This window comes from Neospora caninum, chromosome VIIa (assembly GCF_000208865.1).
Source record: "Neospora caninum Liverpool complete genome, chromosome VIIa".
Classification (NCBI taxonomy): domain Eukaryota; phylum Apicomplexa; class Conoidasida; order Eucoccidiorida; family Sarcocystidae; genus Neospora; species Neospora caninum.
The window spans coordinates 813,986-837,961 of record NC_018393.1 but is presented as its reverse complement, the minus strand read 5'-3'; the positions used below and the strand labels follow the sequence as shown (position 1 = coordinate 837,961).

Sequence of the window (23,976 nt, the reverse complement as noted above, 5' to 3'; positions counted from 1 at the left end):
GAAAACGCTTCACCGCATAGTTTTGCGAGGACGCTCCGGGGTAGTCCGGCGTGTATCCCCTCTGCTTGTAAACAGCCGCAGATGCATGCAGAGAAATCTCGTTCGACGTGCAACAGTCCACAGATCTCTCTCATTTGTGTACACGAGACTTCTTGGACATCGCAGGATCTGCTGCTCGAAAAATAAGGGAGAAACGAATGGGCGGCTTTCTCTCCGAATCAAACACCTGAAAACAGATCTTCCTTTTGTTGCCATACAAGTCGGCGGTCACCCCTTCTCAGAAAGCAAGGGGTATAAGACGCGCAGGTGTTCCTACACATGTGATGCTCTTCGTTCGGAAAGGTCTCCAGGCGGCGCGTGCCGAGTACAAAAACATCTACACTTGGCTGAACACCAGTACAGATCCAAGATGTGACGCCGCCTCCCTCCTGTTTTCAAGCGACATCTGAACGAATGGAAGGCTGAAGAAGAGCGAGGGCACCCAGCGAAATCGCTGCCGCTGCGCGAAAGTCGAGCGGCGTTTCCGCCACCGCTTCGTCCTTTGAAACCCCGCGGGACTTGGGCTCGACTGGCAAGACAGAACAGATTTGCCTGTGGACAAAGCGACACGGGAAGAGGGAACAGATTTGCTGTGGACAAAGCGACACGGGCAGAGAGAACAGATTTGCCTGTGGACAAAGCGACACGGGAAGAGAGCGCGCGCCGCATGCAGTGCAGGGTCGAGGCCCCGGAATGGACGGAAGTTCGGAAACGCGAGTCAGAAACCCCGCAGCGCTGGACTGGAGGGACAGACGCACGAAACAACGTGCGCCTCTCTACAGTCGAGTAACATTTTCCCGGACGCGCTCTTCTCCTGCAGCCCCGACGCTAAGCTCTGCACCAGAAAGTCGTTTTCGAAAAACCTGCCTCTCTCCGCCCCCCTACCCGCTCCCGTCTCCTGGACACCTCTGTGTATGCCTCAGAGATCCACATATATATATATATATATATATATATATATATGCATATACATACCACATATACACGTATAATATACAGACATACATATACATATATATATATATATATATATACATGTGTGTGTAAGTGTATAGGTACGAGTGAGTATCAAGAGGTGTATGTACAGAGTTAAATAACCAGATGCAGGTACAGGTCAGTATACGGAGACGCGGAGATCTTCTTCCTGGCCGTGTTGTCTTCCGTCTCCCCCGTCCGTGGGTATCGGTTTCTGGATCAGCTTTCTCCGCAGGCAAATCAGCATCGACGATTTTGCGCGGTGCCTGGTTGCCGATGGACCTCCTCGCACGTACCTCGTCGTCGCCACCGAGAGGGCCTCGAGGCGCAGGAAGTCTCTGACGCGCAACCGCGTCTCTTCAGGGACAGTTTCGAGAATGGCGGCGATCGTTCGGACGACGGCGAGGGCGAAACAGCTGCTTCCAAGGAACAACTCCGCTTGGTCGACAGCCGTCGCGGGTTCGTTGCGGGGTTTCGAGCTCGCTCCGTCCGCCAGCGCTCGCCCCGCCTCGTCCTTTCCCCCTTTGGCATTCCTCCGCGTGCGCAGGTTTTCTCTCCGCGCAGAACGCGCTCGCTCCTGCAAACCATTCCGGCGGCCTCCGAAAGCGTCTCCTTCGCCGGCGCGCTCGGTCGGGCGCGCGACGGCAGGCGAGCTGTAGAAAAAAACAGCTGGTTCATCGCCGAGGCAAAAGTCGGCTGGATTCGCAGCGCGCACCCCGAGAAGCCGCGAGGCAGGCAAACCGTCCTCGAGAAGAAACGTCTCCATGTATCGCCACCGGCGCAGTTCCGCGCGGACAGCCAAGTCCTCGCCGTCTTCCTGCAGAGAAATGAACGTGGAGGGTCGAGACGATGCGAGCAGAGAGACACAGGAAGATTCCGCGCGCAGCCAGGCGGCCCCACACAGGCGCGTCGCACAGCCGCAGAAAAATAGAAGGCAGCGGAAAGAGAGAGAGAGAAAGACAAGTCGGTCAAAGGCGCAGTCGAGGCCCGATCGCGAGGCAGAACGGAACGTCCGAAAGCAAAGGAACCACGCGGGAAGCAAGAACAACCCCCAACAAAAAAACACAGAAGAGAGACAGAAGAGAGACACCGACACACCCGCTCCTCCTTGAGTCTCATCAAGTGATTTGCCGCCTTTCCTGCGCACGCTCTCCGATCGACGCTCCCCCCCGCACTGGAGTGTCTGGCTGGGTTTTTTTTGCGTCTGCGTCTGATGACAGGGGTTCGTACCCTTTCGCTGTCCTCGTCGGAGCTGAGCTCTTCCACGTCTTCGTTTGCTTCCTCTGCCGCTTCTCCCTCTCCGTCTGCGTCGCCGCTTCGCCTCTCCTTGTCGCGCGTCTGCGCGTCTCCGTGCGGCGCTCCGCCCCCGGCGCCTGTCTCCGCGTCGTCGCCGAGGGGTTCGCCGCCTAGGCGAAAGTAGGCCGTGAAGTTTCTGAAGAGTTTTTCTGCGGACTCCTCGAGACCTTGCGCCGTGTCTTCTGGCCCACCGCCAAAGACCGAGGCGAGCCCCGCGGGGAGCTTCTGCGCCTCGAAGAAGTACTCGCCGCGCTTCTTCGCGGCACTCAGTTGCGCAGCCGCCTTCGACGCAGCGAGCGCCGCGTCCGGGTGTCCATACAGCACTTTCTCGAGCCGCCGCTTCACGCGCTTCTCCGTCTGTCGCTTCTGAGCCTCGACCAAGTGCGCCTCCGGCTCCACGCTCAGCTCCCACGTCTCCGGCGGGAAGTAGACCCGCGCCCAGAGCAACAGGGAGAAGAGGCGCGCCAACCAGTGCGGGGCTGCATGCAGTTGAAACGCGGCGATCCCGGACGCAGAGCCGGACACAGCGCCGCCCTCGGCGCGGCGCTTCTTGCCAAAGACCGGCAAGGCCGCCTGAACGCCCATCTCCACGCTCGTCCCGAAACGCCGAAACTCGAGCTCTTCTTCCTTCCTCGGAAGCCTCCCAGAGACGCCCTCTCTGTCGACACTCCCGCGACGGGACTCCCGACCTCGCGCAGCCGACGAAGAAGAGGAACGCGGCGACTGCGCAGGGCTGCCGGAAGATGCAGTGCGGAGGAGGAGAGGAAGGAGGCCGAGGACAAACTGTTGAACTGCATGCGCGCGGAGAAGCGGCGGACGAGGGCGCTTTTCGCGAGGACGAAAGTTCGTGCTTTCGACCGCTGCGACAGACCAGGCAGCGCCTGGAGAGCCGTCGACTCCCAGCATGGCCAGGCAGTCCCTCAGCAGCGCTCTCGCGCGAGGGACGGCGTCAGCATCGGGCTCGCCAGCGGAGTCGAGGGGCGAAGGCCCACGACGCGAGGAGACAGAAGAGGCGGGAGTCTCCGCCGCGCCGGAGAGAAGAAACGGCGGCAAGGCGCGGTCGAGAAGCGCCGCAGCTGCGAGGACAAGTCGCTCGTCTTCCGACACCAGATGCACTGTCGCACACACCAAAAGTTCATCCAGATGCGCGACGTCAACCCCCAAATCGGTTTGTGAATCGGTTTCGCAGTCGGTTTTCGAATCGGTTTCGCAGTCGGTTTTCGAATCGGTTTCGCAGTCGGTTTTCGAATCGGTTTCGCTAGGCTGCGCGCGAGAGGCCTGGGACGTGGCTGTAGAGGCGCTCGCGGCTGAAGAGGACGTGGAAGGCGCGGGATCCCCGGACGGCGGCAAAAGCGAAGAAGACGAAGAGGAAGGCGGTGCACGGACGACACGGAGTTGGTGCCGGTAGAGGAGGAGATTTGAGAGAAGATGGAAGACCGCGCATCTGAGGCGAGTGTTCTGAGAAGAGGAAAAGACGGGAGAGACAGAGCATCCCTTTGAAGAGCAGAGAGAGCGGCACAGAGCGCAGACAGCCGAAGCTTGAGAGAGGAGAAAAAGACGGGACGAGCCCGGAGATTCCCGTTCCCAAAATCCCTGTCGGTTGCTGAGGGCGCGGAGGGGGGATCTGTCCATCTCACAAAACTCGGATGTGCAGCTGGACGTTTCTGCGGGCTGTTACCTTACTACACTGGCGTGGCGGATCTCGAACATGTGCCCAGAAACCTGCTTAAGGCAGCTAAAAAAGGGAGTTTCCGTTTCCCGCCAATGAAGGCGATTCCACAAGGGACGAGGCGGAAGAGAGCCCCGTCGAGATGCGACAATTGCCTCACAAGAGAGGAGGAAAACGAAAGAGACGGAACCGAGAGGCGCGCGCGAAACGTCGTTTCCCTACAGTGGTTTGGAGAAGAAGAGGCGTCAGCAGGTGCGGTCGAAGCAGCGCGTCTTCGAGAACCGCGAGAAGCTCTGCGGGGGCCCGCAGCGAAGGCCAGGCATCCGGAGGGACGCTGCATGCAGCCGCGCATGCATAGACGCAGGCCTGACATGCCTCCGCAGCCATCTCCGCCGCTCCCGTGGCAGCAGTGCGTTCCCACGAAAGGTCGAGGACGGTCAGCGACAGGAAGGGGGCGAGGCACAGCCCCTGAAGCGCAGACCGGAGAAGAAAAACGGCAAACAAAGGCGCACTGAAGCCAGCAGACGACCACTGAGGTTAGAGAAAGAGAGAAGGAAGAGGACCAGCAAGAGAAAAGGCACAGGACAAGCAAGAGAGGAAGGAAGAGGACAAGCAAGAGAGGACGGGAGGAAGAAGAGAAAGAGGGGTACCAGGTGCGGCTGAAGAGGAGAACAAGTACGCGTAGGAAAGATCAGAAAAAACAAGCTTTCCTGTTTCTCCCTTCCTGCGTCCGTTTGTTCCGTTTCGGTGGTTTCGTCTGTCCGGCGTTTCCCAGAGGCCTCACCGTTTTGAAGGTTGTGACGACATCGGCTGCAAGGTCTTCACTTCCAAACAGACTTGCAGGCGTCTCGTTCTCGTTTGTCTTTTCTGGACCGGCCTGTCCACGCGTTCGCGCTTCGCCCAGCACCTCCGCCCAGAGCACGGTGAGAGAGGCTAGCGCACCGAAGAGCACAGAGAGCGCTGTAAAGACGCTACTGTCTGCGGCTTCCTCGTCGGTCTTCTCTTCGACGCCGTCGACTGCGAAGGGGTCGAAGGTTCGCCAGCACGAAATCCGATGCAGCAGTTTCTTCTGCAGCGCGAGAGTCTTCGCCCGAGACTTTTCGCGCCGCCTCTCTTCGCTTTCTTCCTCCGCAGTTGACGGTCGCCCAAAGAAAAACCAAGACCGCGAGGGAGACGCTGCGTTCGCGGGAACCTCGTCGCTCTCCTCCGCGCCGCGCTTCAGCGTCTCCTCGACAACCCCCGGCAAGTAGGCGAACCGGTCGAATGCATGCAAAAGAGCCTCCGTCAGTTGGCCGAGGAGAACTCGCGACGCACAAACCGAGGAGGCGTCCAGACGACCCAGCCCGTGAAGAGATTGCGGAGACGCAAACGGAAGGTCCGATGCTGAGGCAGAGACGAGGCTCAAAGAGCCTGCCTTGGTCGCCTGCACGACGCTGAAGAGGAAGGCGACTGCGTCGCGGGCGTTCGCGGAGTCTCTGGAGAACGCGCGGCCGCGTCCCGCGCCGGAACCAGGCGGGTTCGAAGAGAGCGCGAGCGACGGGAAACGCGAGGCGAGAAGAAGCGAAGACGCGACGGCGGCGGCCAACGCGCTCGCCACCAACACTTGCATCTTCGCCGATCGCTCAAAGAACGGAAGAACAAAGGAGAGAACCGAGCTTGCAGCCCCAGGCCGCAAACACAGAAAGAACCTACACAGGAAACAAACGCGCCGGGGGCCATCGTCTTGGCGAGACAGGACCTCTATACACACACTTACATCTCTAAACATTTATATATATATATATATATACAGGTGTTTATATGTGTTTGTATATGTATATGCATGATTATACACCACCTACATATATATATATATATATATATATATAGAGAGAGAGAGAGAGAGAGACAAATATGGATACATGGAGATACAGACGTCGAGTGGCAGAGTGTGAAGCACAGCCGTTACACACGGTGTTGGATGTGTCTCTGCAAAGGATGTCTCTGTGGGGTGTGCGGGCTCACGGCTAGACGTTTGTGTAAGAGACAAGGTACATGCATCTGGTAACTCTCTGCTCAGCTGGTTTCCACAAATCCTCAAAGAGGTAGAGCATGTGCGTGTGCATGTGGACTGACGTCATGGCGTCTTTGATGGCGTCGAGGAAGGCGTTTTCTTGCTTCATGTTTTCCAAAATGTTCCCTTTTTCCAACAGGGCGAGAAGTTCTGTCTCCTGGGCCGTGAGGACGATGGCGTGGATGAGGGCCACCACCGCTTCGACGGCTTCTTGCCGAGAGATCACTGTCACGGGAAACACCCGATCTTGTGCGTCGTCGCGCGCCTCTTCGTCGTCTTCCACCTTGTCTTGTCTCGCCAAGCCGCTGTCGCGCTCCCTGCTCTGCGTCTCCGCGAGGCCCTCGCGCATCTCCTTCTCTCTCGCTTCCTCAGTCGCGCTCGTCTCCCGACTGCGTTGCGCCTGGCTCTCCGGCAGCTGTTCTCGCGAGTCCGGAACCGCCGGAATCGCAAACTCCGTCGAGGCGACCCCCGCGGTCTCTGACTCGGCAGAGCTGCCGGCGCGGGCCGCGAAGAAAAACTCGGCGCTTCCCGCGGGGGTTCTGCCTGTCTGGTGGGCGGCGCATGCAGGGACGAAGACGGTTTGCGCAGGTGCTTCAGCGGAGACGGGCGACGAGGAAGGCTCGAAGCAGGCGCCGAGGCGAAGGAGCGCGGTCGCAAACAAGTGCGGGAAATGGCGGGAAACCGCCCGGGACATCGCCACTGCTCCACTCGGGCTGCCGCACGCAAACGCGACGGAAAGCGAAGCCGAGGCGGAGACCGCGAGGGTGGAGAAACGCGCGTCGTGTCCGTCCCCGCGCCGAGACGCCCCCGCGACGCTTCGCTGGGCGTCCAGAAGTGCTGCATGCGCGCCTCGCTCGCTCTCTCTCGCGCGCACGGAGACGAGCAGAAGCAGGAGAAGGGTCGCCTGGTGCACAGACGGATTGAGGACATCTTCGACTGTCTCTCCCGCGGCGAGGTCGGCGTCTCTGTCGGCGCGCTTCCGCCGCTGGGTGTCCCGCTCCTCGCCACTGCGCGTGGAGGCGAAAGAATCCGGACGGGCGAAACGTGAGAGGTGTTCTCGCTGCGAGGAAAGAACGGCTCGCGCGACAGGAACTGTGCACGGCGCGTTGTTGATGATGTCCGTGAAGGCCCGCAGGAGTTTTTTGACGAGATCTCTGTCTTCGGCCATGACGCTCATCAAGAGGCTGTGGACGCAGCCTCGAATGCGCCACGCAGGCGCAGGGGTGCGCGACTCCTGCGCCGCGCCTTTCCCGCATTTCTCACCTTGAGAAGAGACGTTCGAAGCGCTGGGAAGAGGCAAATCACGGGGAAGCGATGCGAAGCAACAAGGGCCGGGGCGCGTCGTGAGCGCTGCAGACGGGGGATTTAAGGCCGGGTGGGACGAGGCGCCAGGCGCTCTGAGAGTCGCGTCGAGTTTTTCGCGCTTCCCTTGCCGTCCGAGGGCGTCTTCTGCGCGGGGCTCGACGGCACGGAACCCCTGGAAGGCAGGCGCGCCGCTCCGTGCGAGCGGAACCCTCGCGTTTTCGATCAAGACTGCGAGGACGGAGAAGAGGGAAGTGACGGCTACTTCCCTCACACAGCGAAGCGCCTCGTGCTGGACCAGCGGCTCGGTCACGAGCGCCGCGCGCTCTTCCAGCTCGGCCGCGTCGCCCTTTGCAGAGAAAGTCGCGAAACCCCAGATCTCCGTGCCCCAAGAGACACCCCAATCCCCATCCACGTGGGACGGGCGCTGAGACGAAGTGAGAGAAGAAGCGAGAGAAGAAGTGAGAGAAGAAGCGAGAGGAAATGGACGTGAGGGGAGATGGGAAATGCGTCCGAGAGACACGCCTGCATCTGGTGATTCGCTGCCTCGCGTCTGTGCCGAGTTTCGGTCGGGGCTCGGAGACCCGAAGCGCTCGGCCGCATGCGATCCCGGCACGACTCGTGCGTGAGGGGAGGCGGCAGGCGATTCCTTCTCCCACAGTTCTCGAAGGTGTCTCTCGAGGTCCGCACACAGCGCCTTTCGTCGGCGATTGAGGAGGTCGATCACGGCCGCAGTGAACAGGCGCGCTTGGCGCTCTTGCGCGGTCTCTGGCTCTGGAGCAGGCACTTCAGAGAGTGGTAGAGGCGAGAAGAAACACGAAGCATCAGCCCCGTCGCCTCCCTTCCTCTCTTCGCTCTTCTCGCACGCTTTGTCTGACAGAGGCTCTCCCGAGGCCCCAGAACCGTCCGCGACAAGGCGAGCGCTCTCGGACTGCCGCACGCTTTCTGCACGGGCTTCCGACGCGCCCACTTCTCCTGGCGACCGTCCGCGCGCGGGAGTAGTCTCTTTGTCTCCTCTCGGTGTCTTTTCGTCTCCCTGGTCCGCGGCGCGAGTCGCCCCTGCGCCGGCGGCCTGTTTCGGGGTGAAGCTGGAAGAAGGATCTCCGGCGAGGAGCGAGCGTCGTTTCTGGGCGAGGAAGAAGACGCAGTAGCGCAGGGCGACGAGGGCTGCGGTCCCGACGTCGTCTTCTGCTAGCGGCAGGAGAAAAAAGGAGAGAAGCTGACCAGAAAGCGCCTTGTCTGCATGCGCCACTGCAGCGACGAGACAGTGCAGGAGATCTTCGCACGCAGATGCACGGCTGTCGTCTGAGAGGCCTTGCATCTCGCCTGGAGTCTCTCGGAAACGCGCGGTGGGCCACGCGGCGTCGAAGGCAAGGCCCGCGCCGGCCTCGCCCAGCTGTGAAGGCAGCAGCGCGAAGGCCGAGAAGGTAGACCGTGTCTGTCGCGCGTTGCCGCCCTCGTTCCCACGCGCCGACGCCTCTCCACTTTGCTCACTCCAGACCTGCGGCGGCGCGTCGCTGCCGTGCGGCGTCTGCTCGCGGATGTCGTCGGCCGACTCGCGCTCTAGGACGCGCAGCAGTCGCGCGGTGTCTGTACACCTCAGGAGCAACTCTCGGAGCGCCGCGCACGCCATTTCCCGGTTCTCTTCGATGGGGTCACCCAAGTGCGGCAGAACCAGCAGGAGACAGTGCACCCACGCCGCCGAGAAATGGACAGCAGAAGCGGGTGAGTCAGCAGCATGGCCGCGGGCCCGCGGAGGCGTCGCGGAGTCGAGGCGAGTCAGAGCGTCATAGACGGGAGAGCCGCAATCCCGCGTCACGCGCTGCGCGACAGCGAAGAGAGTGGATGCGAGCGCCGGCGGCAGCGCGAGCGGCGGGGCCCGCGCCGCGAGAAGAGAGAGGAGCCTCAAGGTCTTCCACCGCAGAAACGGATTTGGAGACGCGGCGAGGCGAAAGTGGATTCCCTTAAAGAGGACGGCAGTCGCTGGCCACGCCATTCGCTGCGAATGAAGCGCCAAGACCACTTGATGGGCTGCACGGTCGATCGCGGAACCTGCTTCGCTCTCCTCAAAGAGTCGCTGGAACGACACACGACCTGCATCCGCACTTGAAGCGTGCGAGGAAGACGGGGCCGCGCCTCCCTCGACCGCGCCGAAGCCGCACTGGGGTGTATGTACACCGCGTCCGCATGCAGCGGAGCGGCTGCCGGCTCCTGGACTGCGTTGCATGGCATCCACGAGGGGATGGGCGGGGAACGGCTGGGGGTTGTCGACTGGCAGGAGGGGCAAAGTGCGGGGCGAGGGAAGCGCGTGAGTGCGTTCTTGTGCGAAAGCTGCGTGAAATTCTTCGTCGACCGCCTCAAGAGGAAGACGCGGGAGCGGAACAAATGGATCCTGAAAACGCGAAGACGCGTCTGGGCCACGAGAGCTTGTCGCATGCAGCGGACGGAGAGGGGCAGCGGAGGCGCCGACTGGCGTGCCGCTCCGCTGGTGAGGGTGTGGGGAAGGCGCCGCGAAAAAGCGAGATGTGGACGGAATTGGAAACACGCAGAAGGCGCGGGGAGGAGAGACCCACAAATGGCGCAGAGACGCCGACACCGAGGACGGAATCTGAAGAAGGGCGAAACGGGAGCATCACACAAGGCCACATCCAACATTCCTCCTTCCAAAGAGATAAAAACACACGCGCAAACTAAGGTCAAACTTCCCAAACACCAAGAAGTTCATAGAAAGGAAAGAAATACAGGTAAAAACGTAGATGCACACAGGCTACATGAGACTTGAACGTCTTGACGTCCATACCTATATACACAAATGCATAGTCGTATGTGAACATATACATGTGTATTTTCATGCGCTGTAGAGGGCGCTTGCGTGGAGGTTTGGTTGTGGATCTCCGCGTGCATCGACAAAGTTAAAGCCGGTTCAGCAGAAGTACGTGGACCACGAATTGCGCGTTTTCCCTTACCAAGGCCTTCAACAGACAGAGGATGTGGAGGAGCACAATCGAAGCGACCGCGCCGTCGACGGGGAAGAGGAGTTGACTCTCTCGACCCGCACCGTCGTACACCCCCGGCCCCTTTCCTTCTTCCCTTTCTCCCACATCCACCAAAGCGTGACAAAGAGAAAAGAGAGAAGAAGGGAGGTTTCGAGTGAGGAGTGCAGCCATGCATCGAAGCGCAGGAAGGAGACCAGAGCGCCAAGGCTTTCCTGAAGCGCCACTCGGGCAACGAACAACGACGTGGCCTCGCTGACGAAGAAGCGTCACCAGAGGAAGGAGGGGATCTGCCAAAAAGAGGAAACAAGGGTGCAAAACAAGCACATCCATGTAGGACGGTGCACACTCTGGGTGCGTGCCCCGTTTCCGCTCTTTCGAATTCCCTCCAGCTTCTCCCTTTGTCGACGGCACTCTTCTTCTCTGTCTCATCTGTCTTCTTGCCCGTCTCGTTTCCTTCTTCCTCTCTCTTTCGTCCTCTCTCGTTCATCGTCTCTCGTTCATCCTCTCTCTTTCATCGTCTCTCGTTCATCCTCTCTCTTTCATCGTCTCTCGTTCATCCTCTCTTTCTCTCGTTCGTCTTCTCATCTTCTCGTCTTGTCTCTATCGTCTTCGCTCTCAGTCTCTTCTTGCGGTCGCTGCGCCTGTCTCCTCGCCTTACCGCATGCCGCCGGATTCGTGTTCGGCTGTTGCAGCCAGACTGTCTGCGCGGCGCAGACCTCGCGCCCGAGCCAGCGGAGCTGTCGAGACGGCCCAGTCGGGTCCGCGACGAGCGGCAGAAGCGCAAACAGCGCGAGCTCGGCGAACCGCGTGAAGACGTCAACCAACGGCACCTTCAGCAGTGCCTCCGCCCCGAAACGCGAGAGGCCTGCGGGAGGGGAATCCGGCGACACCGCGCGACGGCCGTCGCCTCGGCCGCGTGTCGAGTCGCCGCTCTGCTGCGCCTTCTCGTCCGTTTGTGTCGCTGAGTCGTCGCCAGTCGACACTTCACCTCCCCCCTCGCTCTGAGCGTCGCGCTGGCCAGGCTGTTCCTCGGCTCGCCTTCGGGTCGGGTTCTCTCGCCCTCTCCTGTCTTCTCGCTGTCGAGGTCCGGCGTCTTGATGTCGCCTCGCGCGCTCTTCCGCGTCACGCTCAGCCACAGTCGCAAGCGCGTCTTGAGCCATCGCGAAGGTCGGCGGCAACAGAAACGCGCTCCAGGCGAGCGCGTCTCCTCCAGAGTGCGTCACAGGCGCAAATGTGCAAAGTGTCGGGTCCAACGGCCTCAGCGCATCGTCTTCTCTGCGGTTCCGGAGCTCCCCAGAAGAAGAAATCCCCTCGAGGACGTCTCTGAGACCGTGTGCACCGACTGCAGCGCGAAGGGCCACCAAGGCGAGCATCCCGTCGTTGTCGTCGTTCCCCGCGAGCGCATGCAGCGGCAGAAGGAGGCGAACAAACGAGAGGAGCGTCGCGCGGCGCGCGGCCGACCGCTCTGTCTCGGAGGGAACAGGAGCCCCGCGCCCGTCAAGGTCTTCCCCGCTCGCCGAACTGTCGCCAGCAATCGACGTCCCGGCCTCGCGGGCTTCGCGGCCTTCGGCCTCGCCTTCTCTCTGCTTTTTCCGCTCAGAGTCGCTCACGCTGCGCGACTCGCCTCGCGGGTCGAGCGGCGCCGGCGCGAACGTCTCCGCGGCCTCCACGGCGCCCAGAACGGCGTCGATCTCCGCCGTGAGCTGCTGCACCATGGCGATGTGGTCAACGTCGCCTTCCCCGGTCTTCCAGCGCAGCGCCGTCGACCGACAGGCGCGCGCCGCCTGCTTGAAAACGTTCAGCGCGTCGTCTCTCTTCAACGCACTCCTCGCTTCCCCGTCCTTCCGGAAAGTCGCGAACGTCTTTCCCGCCGCTCCCGCGCCTCGCGACGGACTGTCGCCGCCGGCTCCGGCCTTCGACGCCTTTCCCGTCTGTCCCGCTGACTGGCCTTCCGCCGCTCCTGTCTCCCCAGGAGACACCGTCTCGCGGCGCCTCGCAGCGTCGCCCGCGTCTGCATCTGCATCTAGCTCCAACGAGAACGAGGGAAGAATCCTTTCGGCCACCGCGCTCCCGCCTGGGTCGTTCTCCAAGTCGCCGCCTTCCGCTTGCGGCCGCGACGGATTGGGTGTGGTCGCCCAGAGAGACGCGAAGCCTTGCCAGGCTGAGGCGAGGCCGCCCTCCTGGCGCTCCGCCTCCTTCGCGGGCTCGGAAGGCGACAGGTCCGGGCCCCGCGCGAGCCGCTCGCGCAGCAGCCAGTCGCCTTCCTGAGCCACGACGAAAAGACGCGCGAGCGAGAAGCACGACGCCGGCGCGTTCGCCGCGCACACTCCCCGGCAAAAAACCAACAGGCTCCGCAGTTTCTCCTCCTTCATCTGCGCCTCGGACTTCCCGAAGAACGCAAACGAACTCATCAACCGCGCCTTGGGACGACTGACGGCCTCGACGTGAGCGAGGAAACGCGCGACGTCTTGAAACGTTGCGTCGCTGCTCGCCACAATCGCAAGCGTCCGCGCGACGACCAGGTGGGAAGCTGTGCCTTCCGACACTGGGAACTGTGGGCACGCCGCGTCTTCTCGCGACTCCTCGTCGCCAAAACTCGCCACACCGACCGCCTCGTCGCCGCCTGAAAGCGCGCCTAAAGTTCTTCCGCGCGGGCCCCGCCCCGTCTCGGCCTCCGTGGGAGGCGACGCGGTGCGCGTCCCGTCGCGGGGCGTCGCCTTTTGCCGCGCGTCCTTCGCGCCGGCGTCGACAACGAGTGCAGCCAGCAGACTCGCCGCAGGCAGCGCGAGCTCGCTCTGGAGCCACGCGGAGCCGGGGCCCGTGGCTAGCCAACTCACCGTGCAGCTAGCCGTGTCTTCCGTCAGGAGCGCGCGGCGGTCGTCGGTCGCGGCGGCCTCAGCTGCGCGCAGAAAGCCCCGCCAGCGGCGCTTCCCCGCCGCATTGTTGTGCTGCGCTGCGGCGAGCGCCTCGGCCGCGACGGCGGCTGCGAGAACCTCCGCGAGAGAGCGGTCCTCGGCCGGGGAAGGCACGGCGACGGGGCGAGAAGACGCGAACTGGGGAGGCGACGGTTTTGCGAGCGGGATGTGGTGGAGCGCGTGCGCGAGTGCTGGAAGTGCACGCGTGGCGAAGACCAGTCCATCGGCCAGAGCGTCGCGCGTCACGTCTCCTAGGCGAGTTGCGCCCACGTACCGGCCTTGGGCCAACCGAAGTCTCCCCTCGTCCTCGCGGCTGCGTCTCTCGTCAAGGACGCGAACCCACGGCGGCTTCTCGCCGAAAGTCGGAGGCGAGGCGGCCTGGGACGCCGCGTTGGTGTCGCTCTCTCGCCTCGAGTGTCCGCCTGCTCCCTCGCGTCCCGCGCCTGTCGCGGTTCCGCGCCGCCCGCCCCTCGCGCCTCTCCCCTCCGTGGTGCGGCGAGAGGCGACGGGCGAGGCGAGGCCTGCGAAGGCGGTCGGGTCGTCGACGGCAATCCCCAAGAGAGCGCGCAGAAAGGCTCGGCGAAACGGCGCAGAAGCTTCGCGCGCAGAGACGGCGACGAGATGCAGGAGGAGAACGTCGTATCGAGGGAGAGCGCGCGGAAGGAGGGCGAGGAAGGAGTGGGACGAGGCTGCGTGCGCCGCCTCGCGGGCGTCCTCGCGACTCTTGCTCCGCGACCCGACCGAGATTCCCGGAACCTGTTTCGCGAAGGGGAAGGAGTCGCGTTCGCGGAACTGGGAAGCGAGAAGCCGCAGCGTGGACGCGACGGCGAGCAGCGATCGGAGACAGTGGACAAGAAAGAAATCCTGCAGAGACGACGCCGTCGCGCGCGCCTCACCGACGGAGCCGAGGAACGCCTCGAGAGCCGATCTGCGCGCGCGGATCTGCAGCAGGAGTTGACTCGCCAGTTCTGCTGTCCACGGCAAACACGAAAGGAGGCACTTCAGCGCGGGCGGGAGACTCGAGCGCGGGTGTACAGCCACCGCAAGAGACGGTTGCGCTTCTCGGGCGGCGGCGAGCGCGGCCAGCAACCGATCCAGGTGGGAATTTGCCTGCGCTCCCAGCCCCTCAGTGGCGGAGACAGAGCCTTCTTCCCTCGCGCGAAACGCGTCATCCTTCACAGACAACTCAGAACTCGAGACACCCTGCATCCCCGAAGAAGAGGAAGAGAGTGAGGAAGAGAGCGAGGACGAGGGGAAGGCAGAAGGACTTGGAGGGCAGAAAAAAAAGGGGCGGAGGCTCTTTAAAGCCTCAAGCGCTCCGATTGAAATTTCCGTTTGCCTCACCGGATTTGATCCTGCGTAGAAGAAAAGCCAAGACAACGTGTCCGCTTGTCTCCTCACAAAGATGGGATCTGTCAAGAGCCCCAGCCAGGCCACAGAAGGCGAAGAAGAGGGAGACGCGAAAGAAGAGGAAGACGCGGAAGAAGACAGGGTCTGGGGGAGCGTAGGCGAATCTGTTTCCTCTGGAAATGGCATGGGGAGGAGGTAAGGTGGTGTGGACTCGCGTGAACGGTCTGTGCGTCGGTGTGTGTTCCGCGCTTCGGCGCCTGCACGGGAGCTCGCCATCGTGGCAAGACACCGAAAGACGACGGGCAGGGCGCGGTCGAGGCGCGGCTGCTGGAGAGCGTCAAGCAGCAGAGGGAAGAGGAGCCCTGACAGACAACGGAGTTGAACAGTGCAGAGACAGGGATGAGGCACAGCGACGAAGAGGGGGACGAACAAGGGGAGGAGGCAGAAGAGAAAGAAGACACTGCGAGATAGAGCCGAAGGAGCCGCTTCCCAGACGAGGCCAGAAGGCGCAAGAGAGCGAGCAGGAGCCGTGCAAAAAAGCTCATGAAGAAAGGATGCGTACACGGCACCGATCAAAGAGGCAACGATCAGGACCACGCGGAGGAAAGCGCCGGACGGTATTTCGAGTGGTTTCTTCCTCTTCTTTCCTGCCTCCATGTCTCTGCTGTCTCTTTTCGCCTTCGTTCCCGTCCCCCTGGGTGTGCGTGTGGCTCGCGCCTCGGGTGTACCTGGAACGGTGCGACAGAGCGTGCGGTGGAGGAGCCGCGCGGCAGTCTCTCGCAGGTTGTTTTCTTCTCTCTGCGCGCCGAGTCGATCCCTGCCTCCGTCCTCGGCCGCTTCCCTTCCCGTCGCCTCCGACGCTTCTGTGGCGGGGAAGAGCGCGAGAAGTCGCAAGGCGAAGAGGAGGAGACACGCCACTTCGACAGGCGGAGTTCCGCACCACGCGAGTCGCGTCAGCGCCACGGAAGAGGGCTCAGTTTCTTGCGCAGCGCGGCCGTCGCGTGGCGGCGCCGCGAGGGAAGACGCGGCGAGTCCGCGTTGGCCTGCAGCTGAGACAAGTCGCGAGGATCCCGAGACAGAGACGGCTGCGCTCTGCCTCTCCGCCGGCAAGGCCCTGTCGCGCGTGTCCGGCCCCGCTGCAGGCTCTCCAGGGGGACGCGTGAGGGCGATCGTCGGGAGGCGCGAGTCTCCCGTGACCCGCGTGGTTTGTTCCTCGCGTGCGCTTGCCTCTGGACCACGCCCGGCGAAAGAGGAAGGGATCCCGAGAGAGAAGAGAGACGCGAACGAGGCGTCCTCTCCTCCCGCGTTTCTCGACCGATCTGCGTCCTCCGGAGGCCGTCCTTCGTGTCCATGGAAGAGAATGGCGTGGGGCGAAAGGTCGTCTCGACCGCCGAGGTCCCCCCGCCCGCCTCCAGCGAGCGCCTCTTCTGCATCTTCCGCATCTTCGGCCGAGTCGTCCACGTCATTCTGGTCCCAGGGCGGAGGCGACGCAGCGCCGTCCTCGTCAACCGTCAAGAGCGCTTCCCACGGAGGCCGCATCAGGCTGACGCTCCTGACGAACGCGAGGTCGAGTGCCTCCAGTTTGCGCCGGGACAGGGTCGACACCCCTGAGCGCGTCGCTTCCTGTCTCGGAAGAGAAGATCTCTGGCCGCGAGGGGAGGAATCGAGAGGCTTGCAGCTCGGGAGCGGCGTCCGTTCGCTGCGTTGTTCTCCGATGTCTCCAAAGGTAAGAAGAAGGGAGAAGGCGGATGCACCCAGCGTGTGTGGCGACACGGGTTTGCGGATCGAGGGAGAAAGGAAGACGTCGAGGAGCGGGACGTGGCTGAAGTAGCCGTTTCGCGCAAGGCCCCGCAGCAACTCGAGGAGCGCCGTCGCGAGCGAAGGCTGGCGAACCGCGTCGCCCCGCAACGTGTACACGGCGACGACGCAGAACAGCTGCCGAACGAGCATCAAACCCTCAGCCAGCACGCCCTGCTGCGGCTGGAGATACACCGGAGCCAGGCGGGAGGCGAAGCCGAGCCAGACGGGCTGCGACGACACGGTCGGTGCGCCGTCCGCCGGCGCATGCAGAGACCTGTGAAACCCCTCGGACGGCACGCCCTGGCAAGCCCCGAGAGACGAGGCAGGCAGAGAAGAAAGAGAAGAAAGAGAAGAACGAGACGGAGAAGACGAGGCAGACCTTCGCTCTTGACTGCTGGAGTGGACGAGCAAAGGCGGCGAGGAGTCGTTCGCAGAAAGTCTCAGTTGTCGGACTCGAACAGAAGCGAGGGAAGGGCGAACAGGCAGAACCGCTGAAAAGGGAGACACAGCAAAGCGCTTGCGTTCCGTGATTTTTAGACCTTGCATGCCTTTTTTGTCGACCGAGTCCAAATGTCCTACCGTGTTAGCAGAGCATGACTCAGATGGGCAATGCTGTGGAAACAGAACCAACGAACGGCCAGAGCTTCGCGGATGCACATCCGCGAAAACGCGTTCGCAAAGGTTGTATTCGCAAAACCCGTGCGCAGACGCCCACCCGTGCAAACCCAGACCAATCTCTCCATATCCGCCTTTCCACAGAATTCGAATATATACACATATACCCAGGAAAAGAGAGAGGGAGGTAATGGCAGACAGAGAGCGGCACAGATAGAGACCGATACCCTGAGAGATAATTCATACGTGGAAAGGCATCTATTTAGATGTACACCCACGCGCATGCATGTGTGTAGTCCTCGAGAGACAGAAAGAGAGAAACAGAAAGAGAGAGACACACAGACAGATTTGTCATTTTCACACGGATGCATGTTGTGGACCGGCACAGAGACAAGCAGTCGCGTCAGGCACGTCGGTGTAGCAGGCATGTGTCGTCGACTTCTCTCTCGTTTCCTGCAGTGCTCATCAATTCTCAGCTCCCTCTCTCCCTTCTGTCTCTCTGTTTTCTCTGTGTCTCGCCATTGTCCACCTCTCTTTTCTCTGCGTCTCTTTTGCTCGCGTTTTTTCGATCTCGGATTGGGGCACACGCACCGACAAATTGTGTGACCATGACAAGGAGCGCCTCCCGCGCGGCGTTTTCTTCTTCGCGAGGCGCTTCGTCGTTTCCTTCCCTGCCACGGCCTCTCCGCTGTGCACCTCTCCTCAGCAGATCGAGGAGAGCAGCAAAGAGCGGCGCCGAGGTTGGTTGGAACCTCGCGAGGAATCCGATCGCCCTGAGAACAGAAATCGCAATTTCGCCTCTCTCTAGAGCTCCTCGGCAGGCCGCTGTATCTTCATTTGTCTCCTCTCCCCCTTCTTCGCGCACTTCTTCGCGCACTTCTTCTCCTACTTCTTCGCCGTCTTGTTCTCTCTTGGCGGTCTCTTCTCTCGTCTCTTCGTCTCGAGTTTCCCGAGCCATTTCCGCGAGGGACGCTTCAGAGAGAGAGGGCGAGAGAGAAAAAGGCGAGGGAACGGAGGCATGTGCGTGGCTGTCAGCGCGAGGCGCGCGAGTGCGGGAAGGTTGGACAGACTCGGCGGCGGACTCTCCCGTTGCCTCCGAGCAGGGGCGAGTCTGGCACTGAACAGGGTGCGTCACCAAGGCCCAGAGCGCAGAATTCGCGCTGAGAGCAGCGAGAGCGGCGCCTGCGTCGCCCGGAGGCCCCAAGGCCAGCGGGTTGAGAAACCGTGCGCGCAGAAGCGGTTCGCGAGACCACGCGAAGGGAGACGCCGAGAAAAGAGTCGGCGCTCGAGAAGCATCGCATACAGGAGAGGAAGGCGAGAGCGGGGCAACGGACGAGACGGCTGGCGAGCGCGGCGGTGGAAACGCAGAAGACGGTGAAAACGGCGAGGACGAGGAAGGAGGAGGATCGGTTGCATGCGAAGAAGCCGCAGAGGCGGACACCGTGGAGCGGTGGAAGGCAGACAGCGCGGCGGTCAAGGTGACGAGGATGCTGAGGAGGAAATCACGCAAAAGGACTCTGTGAAAAGGTGAAGAGGGATTTTTGTACAGTCTTTGTAAGACACCAACCGGAAACGAGGGTAGAAGAATAGGAGAGACACGACGGAGCCGAGAACGTGGCGAGGCAGCCGAGCAACGAAAGGGCCGGAGGCGAGAGAAAGAGAGAAGACGGGGAACTCTCGCGGGGGCGGGGCGCGAGAAGGAGCGCGAGAAGGAGCGGCGAGAGTCGAGCGAACTCCGCTCAGGCTTTTTGTGGTGGGAGAAAAAAGAGACACAAACTTCGAGGAGCCCGACAACGATGGGATGAAGGGAGCGGACAGCAAATTGCGAGGTGAGGGGCATTCCAGGAGACAGGACAGCCGAGGCAGAACTCGACGGTTTTGACGAGTCGCGGGACCACAAAAACACAGAAGAGAAATTCGAACGGCGTGTGTCTTACGGAGATATCTCGTGCTGCAACAGCCGCGCAAACGGATGATCGTCCATCGTCTCGCGAAATGTCTCTCCCGTCTCAGGCGGTTCACCAGAACGCGAGCGTTCTGTCTCGGTCGTCTCGTCGGTGTGCTCCTGACGCGCCTTCTCGCCGCGAGCGTCTCCGTCTCCTCGTCCTTCCCTTTCTGTCCTCGCCGGACTGGCGGCGCCTAGGGTCGAGTCGAGAGCGGCGCACCTCAGCAGGAGGAGCAAGAGACACTGGACGTCCCGAGGGTCCGGCAGACCTGCGGGCCCCCCGAGCCTCGAATGCGTTTTCTCCTCTGCCGACGCGCTGCTCCCGCTTTCGAGGCACTGTAGGTACACCCCAACTTCTTCGTCGAGCGCCATCTGGACGAGAGTGCTGAACTTGACGTACTCGGAAAAAGTGTTTCCTTCCAGGAAAGCGGCAGAGAAACTGTTCCTTTCCTGCGTCTTCTCTGCCGTCTTCGCGGTCTCTCTGTCTCCCTTCGCGTCGAGAGTCTGCTCGTTTCCCGCGCGCGTCTCCGCGGCCGCAGGCGCCTCTCGGCGTCGCTGCTTGTCCCCGTCCTTTCCCGTCTTCTTGTTTTTCCTCGCCCCTCCACGTTTGCGCAGGAGGCGCGCTTGCCTCCGGACCGCCTGCGCTGCCGATCGACCCCGCACGACGCACAGGAGGTGTAACATCAGCAGCTGTAGCAGCATCTGCACGTGCGCCACGAACTCCGCGAGCGAGGCGCGGCTGTCCTCACCCCCGAGCTGAGCACTCAACGCAGAAGAAGAAGAAGAAGAAGAAGAAGAAGAAGACAGTGCAGAGAAGAAGTGTTCGTGGGAGATGACGTGAAGGAGATGGAGAGAAGCGGAGAGAGCGTAGTGGAAGCAGGCGAAGAAGTTTGCGTCTTCGGTCTCCTTTTTCTCCTCTCTTTCTGTCTCGCCGTCGGCCTCATCGCTCGCGAGAAGAAGCAGAGGAATAATCGTTTCCTGGATGTGTGTCCAGAGCTCGGCTGCTGCGCGGAGTTGCGTCGTCTGGCTCTCGCAAAGGCTGCGAGGCGCTTGAGGAGGGTCTTGTTCGCCCGCGCCGCCCTTTCCACCGTCCTCCTTCGTCTCGGCTCCTCGCCCCTTTCCCGGAAACAAGTCTCCAGATGAATCTGCGCTTTCTTCCTCCCCCTTGCCAGCAGACGCGCATCCGGGAGGCAAATGTCGAAGAACGAGACACAGCGGCTGCCTCGCGCCGGGTGTCTGGACGCCGCGCCTGCCCGCGCGGCTCTCTCCAGTTTTTCTTCCGGCTCCAAGTCTCCTGCCGGCCGCAAAGCCGGCTGCGCGCTGCTCGCGCGCGTCAGGGAACGCCGAGCTGTCTGAACATCCCGGCGCTCCCGGATGCTTCCGGAGGGACTTGCATGCACAGCGCATGCAGGTGCCGAAAGGTTTTTCCGCGGTCGCGAGCGCCTGGAGCGCAGCCTGCGTTTGGCCCGCGACCCCGACAAGCGCGGCGGCCAGCAGGCCCTGCTCGCTGGGCAACGCCAGGCGAGCACCAGCTGTGGCGAGTGCACTGCATGCAGCTAGCCGCAGGTTGGAACGCGCCGCCAGGGGCGCTGGACCGGGCAGCGCAGCCGCAGGCGAGAGACTCCGCGGAGACGCAGAGCCGGCTTCAACGGGCGCGAGAGCCAGAGGCGGCGAAGAAGCGGAAGTCGAAGAAGACGAGGAAGAAGCGGAAGGGGAAGAAGCGAAAGGGGAAGAAGGCAGTTGTTGAGAGAGCGAGTAGGATGAGCAGATGAGAGAGGGGAGAGACAGAAGGATTCGACGACTCGGGTCGGAGAGAGAAAGGCGGGAGGGGAAGAGAGGAAGAAGTTCACAGTAGAGATGCAGGAGCTCAGAGACCTGAGGAAGCGCCGCATGTTTGCCTGGATGAACACCCGAGAACACGAAAAGAGGGAGCAAACGGAAGAACGAACTTCTCTCTGTCGTTTTCGCGCACAGAAAGCGAAATCAGGAAACGACATCCAGGGGGAAGAACGGCGGGTCCCTCCTTCAGAAAATAGGGGCCGAGAAAGAGGAAGAAACAACGACGCTTTTCCAGAAAGCGAAACGAAGCCAATAACCACAACGAACAAACTGGAAGCTTCCATTCAAATAAGTATACAACTAAAGATATACACGTATAAATATGTATAAATATATATATATATGAATATATATGTGTAAATATATAGAAATGCATATATATATATATACATGTATAAATAGATATATGTATATATATGAATATAAGCACGTGTGCTGGCGTGGCAAGCCTAGTCGTATGCAGGCGTTTTCAGATGGAGCGTGTGGCTTCCTCGCTTAACTGGAAAGCGTTGCCAAGTGAATTTTTGACGAGCTTCAGCGAATGGGACGTGTCGTGCTCCCGCCCCACAACAGAGACAGTTCTTCGCCCCACAAAGGACCGAAGACAGCGACTGGAGAGAACGGGGACCGAGAGAGGAAACACGTAGCTTTCCTGAAGCTGGCTATACACCCCAAGAAGCAACAGTGTGCGGCACCTTCCACACGCAGAGGGGAAGCGTCCAGGCCATTTTAAGCACATGCAAAAATAGAGACAAAAACGACACACAGAGAGAGGCACAAGGAAGCGGGTGCGTTTCAATACAGACAGTTGAACTTACGCGATTTGTTGAGTTCCTTGGCGAGTTCGTGAAGAACTGTCTTCGGGTGAATAGCGCCAATCATATTCATGGCGACTCCCAGACAGAGTTTCCTGCCATCGAGAGGTTTCAGCAGAGGATATTCGCGCAGAGAGAAGCTGATCAATTCGCTCTCCCATAGGGCAACGGTTTCTTCCTCTCTTTTCGCACACTGTGTCCCTCGTCCCTCGTCCCCTGCGGGAGCGTCCGATCTCTGCGCGTCCGTTTCTCTCGCGCGCGTCCCCTCCTCTGCCGCCGGTGAACTGTCTCTGTCGCCCGAGGCTTCTCTCTCTCGCGGGGTCCCCGACGCTGCGCGTCCTGTCTCCTGGAGAATCCAGAGGCCCAGCGCGCGCAGGAGCACACAGAACAGCGCGAGTTGGTGCTCGTGGAGCGTCACGCGGACCTCGAGGAAAGAGCGAATGGAGAGGAGCAAGAGGGCCAGGTGTTTCTGCGCAAACAAGTACAAGGTGTCTGTCACGGCGTCTTGGTTCTCGAACCCGAGTCGCGACGCGCGCAGCGGAACAGCCGGAAGAGCCTGGGGACCAGAGACAGCCAGTGAAGGCGCGGTCTCCGGATGTCCACGAACCTCCTCCCCAGCGTCTCTGTCAGGACACGCGTCCGCGTTTCTCTCTCGGCGCGCCTGCGTCTGTGCGGCGCCTGTGTCACGCGGTGCGCAGCCTTCTTCTGCGCCGCTCCGTCCGCGCGCCTCAGGGAGGGTGCGCGGCGGCCAGCGCAAGTCCGCGAAGAGCCGGAGCGGCGAGGCGGTCTCGTCGCACGACTCGGGAAGCGCATCCAGCAGATAGAAAATCACCTCCTCGACGTCCAGACCGTTGATGTGACCGCCCCCGGCGCTCCGCCGCTCCTCCAGACCGCGGGAGATCGCCTGCTGGCCTCCTGCACGCACCAGCCACTGCTGCAGCAGAGATGCCGACGACGCACGCGCTGGATCCGCGAAATCCGGAAGCCCGACAACGCCGCAAGAAACACACCCGCTCTGAGAAGAAGAAGAAGAAGGTAAGAAAGACGAGGAAGAGGAAGAAGACGAAGAGGAAGAAGAGGAAGAAGAGGAAGACGAAGAAGAGGAAGAAGAGGAAGACGAAGAAGAGGAAGAAGAGGACGAGTTGTCCTCCGGGGGTGTTGTCCAGCGTGGGGTTCCCGCCATTCTCGAAGTGAGACACAGTGAGGAGCGAGGATTGGAGAGGCCGTGCCTCGAGTCGCAAGGAGGAAAAGAGGAGACAAAAGGATGCGCGCGAGTTCGTCCAGACAAGCAGGCGCGACAAGCAGGCTCCCCGATTCCCCTTTTCTCTCCGTATTAGCGACGCATAGCAATCAGTGGGTGAAGAGCGCTCGCGTTTGAAGTGTGCAGCTTTCGAGCAAGTGCCCAGAGGTCTAAAGTTGCTGCTTTGTCAGGCCGCAACGGCAAACGCATCCGGCCCTCTTGTCTCATCTTCGCCTCGCAATTCCCCCTCTTTTCTCTCCTTTGTCCTCTCTTGTCTCCAGAGCTGCTCCGTTGTCTTTCGCTGCTCTTCATCTGCGCCTACGTTCCGGCACCCAGCTGTATGTACACCTCGTCGGATGGTCCTTCCTTGCCAGGAAGACGTCCTTCCTCGTTTTCCTCTGTCTCTCAGCCGAGAAGCTGTCCTGCCCCAGGACGACGACGGAAGGAAGAAAGAACTCGTAGGCGCAAGGCGAAAGTCTTGCTTGTCGTGGTGACTCTTTATCCGGCCCCGGGAGAACGAGAACAGGGTTGGGCACAGAGAGGCAAATGCGAAAGCACACAGACGGAGGAAAGAGACAGAAAGGTGTATCTGTGGGAGGTTGAGGCTCCCCTTCTTTCCCGAGCAAGGGAGAGGGCGCCGGAGGAATGAGAAAGAAAGCGAGGAATTGGTGCCGGAAGCGAGAGTCGTGTGAGCCGTTTCAGCACAGAGCTACGCGTCGCAGGAGGCAGGGGATGCTATTGTCACTCGGGAAGATGTGCGAAGAGGTTTTCTAAGAGAGATATTCTTCCACAAAGAGTCTGTAAGCATCCAGAAGGACACATAACCGAGCGAGGCACACGAAGCCGCTCTAACCGAGTGTGCACATTCACTGCGGCTGTCGGTCCGCTTGTCTTCACGACAGAAACAGCGGAATCGTTTGCCGCGCCTCAGACAAAGCCCAGTATCCTCCGCAGCTATGCGGAGTGCCCATCTTGTCTTTTTTAAGAAAGGGATGAAGTCGGACGGCGGACTCGCCGCCAAAAGGTGGTTTGTTCCCCGGCGATCGCGCCTCGGCCTGCGTTCTGTCGCGTGGCACGAACAAGACAGGGACATGCGACGACGGCTCGAGAACCGCTGGCCAACAAGC

At 61.2% G+C, this 23,976-nt stretch overlaps 1 protein-coding gene across 1 annotated transcript; it reads right to left on the bottom strand.

Moving 5' to 3' along the window:
* Positions 1-434: 434 nt before the first annotated feature.
* NCLIV_020130 (hypothetical protein) lies at positions 435-22,792 on the bottom strand (the record flags this gene model as incomplete). Its single annotated transcript, XM_003882210.1, has 11 exons — positions 435-591; positions 1,311-1,831; positions 2,245-3,768; positions 4,202-4,447; positions 4,764-5,667; positions 6,095-9,942; positions 10,301-10,617; positions 10,989-16,886; positions 17,602-18,500; positions 18,948-20,853; positions 21,613-22,792. 11 exons carry the CDS (start codon positions 22,790-22,792, stop codon positions 435-437), a joined length of 17,400 nt encoding a protein of 5,799 aa, XP_003882259.1.
* Between the last annotated feature and the right edge of the window lie 1,184 nt (positions 22,793-23,976).